The 6,000-nt window shown below is 37.1% G+C and overlaps 1 protein-coding gene across 5 annotated transcripts in view; it reads right to left on the bottom strand.

The window, feature by feature from the left end:
* Positions 1–1,604: 1,604 nt before the first annotated feature.
* Positions 1,605–6,000, bottom strand: part of PPARGC1A (PPARG coactivator 1 alpha) — a 641,509-nt gene continuing 637,113 nt past the window's right edge. For all 5 annotated transcript variants that reach the window (XM_072737984.1, XM_072737985.1, XM_072737983.1 and 2 more), the window contains one exon: positions 1,605–5,623. In XM_072737984.1, coding sequence (XP_072594085.1) covers positions 5,520–5,623 — 104 coding nt within the window. In that variant the 3' untranslated portion in view covers positions 1,605–5,519. The remainder of the gene's footprint in view (positions 5,624–6,000) is intronic.

Raw genomic sequence — 6,000 nt, 5'->3', positions numbered from 1 at the left:
TCTTTATTACTCTCTGCTGTTTGATAAAGTACGAAGATTGATTTATAATGGTGTATAATGTGTTTGAAAACAAGGGATGGCAACAAGAATTGCAAAATGTAAGATTCATATAAAGTAAATATTGCAAAAAGTATGCTTTAGTTAAAATATTCTATAATTAATGCTGAGTTACAACTGTGTAGCTAGTAACACTAGTGTCAAATGAGTATAATAATGTTGTTAGGGCTGTAAATTATATCCAATGATTAGCTAAATAATCCTACAATGGGGAGGAAACGGCAATGCTGAAAAGGGATTTTGAATATCACATTGTACAGTTGAGACAGATTTAGTTTAGAGGACTTTTGAATTGAGACAAGCTCTTTTTAAATAAACTATTCATATTCAGTGTTCATTTATTTTTATCAGCCTAATTTTGGTTTCAATAATTATTTTGCCATTAGTATCATCAAGGATGGAAGTGATTTAATGTTTTGAGGACAACACAAAATAAATCCTTTATTTTTAATCAGAATATCCTAGCACCAGACCAGCGGCTACTACTGTTGTTTCTTCAAATTCCCTCTTTACTTTCAAAAGGTTTTTAAGGGCAAAAGGTTAACCCTTTAAAAGAAAGACCTGCACTTTTTTTTTTTCTCATGTCCTTGCTGAGTCCAGCCAGAAGATTAAAAGTGTCGTATACAATTTAAGCATCTATGGGAGACAAGTCAGAATCTGAGGACAATCCACCAGGAGGGCTTGGTACCCGCAGTTATAAGGCGACTGCGATATTTGGGTAAGATCATGTTAATTTTTATTTTCTGTTTTGATAAAAACGACTGGCAAGTCTTAGAGTCGTATAAAATAGAAATAGAACAGTGAGCAGTTAACACAGTGCTTCTTGGGTTATTTAGCCGATTCCAATGTACTATTGATAGCTCTATCACATTTCCAGTAATTACAAACCCTTTTTTCTCTAGGAGATGGGGGGCGAGGGCTGCGATATATTTAGCCCCCTTCCCCCAATGCCATGTGTATAGTGGGTCTTGCAATGCAGGTGGCTGGGAGTGGGGACAACCATGTGAAATCGGAAGAGGGCAGAGCACGTGCAAGTGCATCCTCTGTCATCTCTGTCATCAGGCCACCAGTCACCTGCGAGGCACAGAGAACAGACATCCTGACAGCAAGCTGAGCTATCACCTCGTCCCATATGACTTACATGCGATGGGGGCTGCATCCTGTTACAAGTCCTTGAAACGTGTTCAGCCCATCTGAATTGCTTAGAAAGCAATCCCTAAGCTGAATATTCAGCAGGATTCTCACTGGGGGCAATGGCTTGTACTCAAAAATACAGACTTTCTATACAAAGACGGAGTGAACCCATTTCTCAAAGTCCCACGTCGTTTCTCGTTGTAGAAACCACTTCCACCTTTGCCATGTGAAAGGAGAGAAGGTAAAGCACAGGTCTACGTTACCTTAGAGCTGAGATCCATCCATGAACATGCAGAAGCAGGGAGAGAAGGGGGGAGATCCAGAGAGGAAACAGGATAATGAAAAGCAAGTAATGTGTACTGATCTGAGAAACATGCCAGGAGTCTGGTTATAATAAATAAGAAAAGCAGAAGTAGATTTGAAACATTCGTTTCCCTTTATTAGCTCAGTGAGGCTGATGTGTACTGCACATTTAAAAAAAATCACAGGAATTTTCATACAATGAATAAAACCACAACAATACATGTAGAATTGGCAGGTGGAAAAAAAAAAAAAAAAAAAAAAAAGCCCGGCAAGGGCTGAACTAATCGCTCACTTTCCCTCTTCAGCATAGTTCAACCAACAGTGTTACACTTTCACCTACAAATCTTAAAGTAGCTCCATCAAATCAGCAGTTCACATTATTGAAAATGTCTGTCACATAGGTACAAATTTAGAATCATCACATTATATTACATGGCTATTCTAGGTCATCTATAGATCAGGTCTTTAGACTACAGTGATTGAAGTTCTCGTTACAGCCATCAAAAAAGGACACATAATCATTACCTACTGTAAGCTCACATCTAAAGGCATGAAAAGGTTTCCTTTTTTCAACTGACCCAACCATCATACCCCAATAGTGCAAAGTTCCCTCTCTGCTGCTTTGACTGTTGACAGCCCAACCGCGTTGTTCTCAGAGTCGTTTAGCAAAAATTGATTTTGTTGCACTGGAAGAATTATTCTGCTACATCTCTTTAAAAAAGAAAAAACCCACATTTCTAAAGCACCAGTTCGGTTACCAAAATTGTAGATGTGGTACTTACCACAGCATGAAGGCAATGGCCCGCGGTCATCTAAAAATCCTACAGTTCTATGCTGAAATTTGCCTCCAGTGATGATGGGGTGCATGTGTTCACTTGAAATATTCTCTCCAAAAAAAAAAATTAAAAATAAAAATAGAAGGAACACAGTTTACATTTTGATGGACTACCCACAGGGTCGGCGTAAGATACAAAAAGCTCTATTCAGATGGGTTAGTGATTCTCTCTTTGCACTAATTTTAGATGCAATTTGAAGTCCATAGAGGAAAACTATCTTCATGGTAACAATATTTGTCAGGCCAGAGTGGGGATAAATTAATCCTCAACATGAAATCTGTAGCATTGTCTTTTGATAAGTAAGAAAAGAAACCAAGTATTTTACTCATGTCAACAATCCAGGGCAAAAAGGAGAATGTATTTAAAATTGGATCACAAAAATTTAAAGGCAAAGTAGAGAACGCATCTGGTCCTTGAACACATAATATGATTTACTAAATATTGATTTCTTAAAAATAATTTATTGCTCTTAATAGTCTTTTTATTATTATTATTCTACAACAGAAGATACTCAAAATTCAGAAAGAAAGACTGTAAACTTTAGTTTGGCGTTCACACAGAGTTAAAATATCTGCATTTAACCTACAGAACAACAAGAATTAGGCGGATTAAAGATATGTTACTGCCGTAACGCAGAACCTGTGAACAAGTTCTTTTATTTCATATTTTTTTTTTATTGCTTTCTATCTACTTAGAAATAAGAAGCCAAAAAATCAAGCAAGCATCCGACAGGACAGACAGTGGATTCACTCAGAACACAATATGCTGGTGATAAATGAATGCAGCTATCAAAATTAGCTGCATTGGCCTGGGGGTGAAATCCGTTTTATAAGATTGTGTTGGGCGAGAGAAAGGAAAAAGAACGATTAAGTAGTAGGTATATCACATCTTCCAGAAAAGTCGTGTCGGCCAAACTGTAATCGAATCTCAATTTAGAAACTTGAATACACACTCCAAACTTTACTGACTTCCTTTCCAGGGGCTCCACACTCAGATGAAATCCTGATGCTCAAAATGGAGGTTTTTCTGAAGTTTTTATTGAATTTAGCAGAAGCAATGTCATCAAGAACAACATCATGGTCACGTCAGAGGCCAAGCTAGTGCAAGTAGAAACACCGCTTCTGCAAAAGCTGAATTTCCCAAATGAAACATTTCAACTCCAACCTGACAATTGCCATGCATCCTAGGTAGAAAATTTCCACTGGCTTTATTATTTTCATCATCTCATAATTTATAATAAATAGGCTATCTGCAACTGATAAATATGTCTCTTTAGTAAACAAAGGAATGAATTATCAGTATTTATACAGGATGCATAACTGTAAAAAATACAGATAAATACCATCATCATACTCTGCCAAGGGAAAGAGATACTGGCTTCAAGAATAGTCTTCAGACACACATTGATTATTGTAAAAATCATACTGTAATTATTACCTCAGCATTTTGTATCAAATTAAAATCACAAAAATTAAAACGAAACAGCATTTTAAAAAGATTTCTGACCTCTAGTTTCAAAACTACTGTTGATAGAGAAAATAAAAACATTTCTTAATGGTTACCCATTGAGAGACTTTACATAAAATCATGATATCTCCTAGAAAAATTTTAGATGAGAAAATTTCATTCCCCTAACAAATCCAGTGTATAAAACTTCAAAGAAAAACAAGCAACAAGAAAATGTGGAAAAATATCGCATAAGTGGTTACTACCTTTAGGGGGCTAGGATATTTCTTGACAAGATGCTTAGATCGAAGCTCACCTAAGAAGGGATGGATGTGCATAAAGCATCATTTTGTTGTTGTTGCACTCGACGGACACACACACTGTCTTTTTTTTTTGTTTGTTTTTACAATCAAATATATATAAGCAGTAAGTTCAGCTTCTAGATATGTTAGTGTACAATAATTGTATCACCTCATAATTACATTTGAATATTCTTGATTAAGAAAAATTTAGCAGTTTTGAAAAGAAGGCTGCATTTACAGTGCATAGCTGTAACAAAAAAAGAACATTGTTGTATAGTATGTACACAAAATAAAAATACTCCATTTAACATCTGTAAATACTTCACTACATCAGAGAATGTAGCAGTTACACTATCTGAACACATACCAGAGAGTTCTAGCCAACTCTCAGTAGTAATGTAACACCGTGCCCGCTCCTCAGAAAGAACCACTGAACAAGCTGCACGCTTGACCATTGACAAGGCTTTTGAAATTTGCAGTGGAAGATCAACATTTTGGACATTTACATGGGTGTCAGGATAGAGGATGAACTACAGAAACTTCAAAATGTTAGGAAAGTTTAGCATTCCGGTGCCCGCAGCATCCTCTCCCACCCAGACTCCATGGCCAAAGGGAAAAAGAGGAGGGGGAGAGACAGAGAGACAGGAAGGAAGAGAGAGAGAGAGAGAGAGATGGAGGGAGAGATGGAGAGAGAGAGAGAGAGAGAGAGAGAGAGAGAAAGGGTATTAGTTCTACACAACCTGTGGTTTCTTCGGGATTGTCATATAACCATTATGTTATGAGAGAAAGCTTGCTTCAAGTTGATTTTGCACTTTCTTAAAAAACAGAGTACAGAGGTTGATGCCCAGACATCAGTGGCTGTCATTTTAGGGTGGTTTGTGGTTGGTTGGTTAGTTTTCTTTCCTTTTTTGAATTTATGCATTTTTTTTTCTTTTTGAATAGAATATGAACATTTTGAAGTTCTAGGTTTTAAGTGTGTCTTCACGGAACTGCTGCCATTTGAAGCGGTTTGCCCTGGCACACTCTGGTCAGGTGCCCCCAGTCCCCACCTGTACATACATGCTTTCCCCAAACCAGGCGTGTGCATGCGCACACACATACATGCACACACGCACCCACACGCGCGTGCACACACACACACACACACACACACACACACACACTCTCCATCACCAAGAGACTCCAGGGAAAGAAAGCTGACACCCATGAATACACATGTGCTTACTGGATATCCATCCTGTCTCTTGCCTCTTCAGCAGCTGTGTTCATGTAAACCATTGTTGTTGTTCTTGTTGTATTGTTGTTGTTTTGTTTTGTTTTTATACAGAGAGTGTAAAGTAGGAGAAATTCCTAAGTATGACTTGCAATAGTCAGTTAGGGAAGGACGCGCTGTCCCGTGAGGTATTCACCGTCCCTCTGTCATCTTCAGCCAGGGAACATGTTACCTGCGCAAGCTTCTCTGAGCTTCTTTCAGTAAACTATCGAAATCCAGAGAGTCATACTTGCTCTTGGTGGAAGCAGGGTCAAAGTCATCTGAGTTTGAATCTGCAAGAAACCCACGTCGAGTTAGACACACTCTTGTCATTAACTCAATCGTCCAATTCAAGAGTACGTGGCTCAATAACAACTTATCCGATCGATATACCGTAAAAACTATACCCAACTTTTATTAACATATATATATGTTCATACATTTTATTGGTACATATATTTTGTGTATATTTATATTTGCAGAGAATATATATACCCAATATTCCATTGTCATTTTATTTATATATATATTATTCACATTTAAGTATAATTTATAAATGATACATCTATAAATTTATACATAATTACATAGAGTATGTTAAATAAATATTTTGAAAAATCTATATGTGTTCACAGAGAGAGAGAGAGAAAGGAAGAGAGAGTAGAAGATT

Source organism: Vulpes vulpes, chromosome 14 (genome assembly GCF_048418805.1).
Source record: "Vulpes vulpes isolate BD-2025 chromosome 14, VulVul3, whole genome shotgun sequence".
In the NCBI taxonomy this organism is placed as follows: Eukaryota; Metazoa; Chordata; class Mammalia; order Carnivora; family Canidae; genus Vulpes; species Vulpes vulpes.
This window is presented reverse-complemented; position numbering and strand designations above follow the sequence as displayed.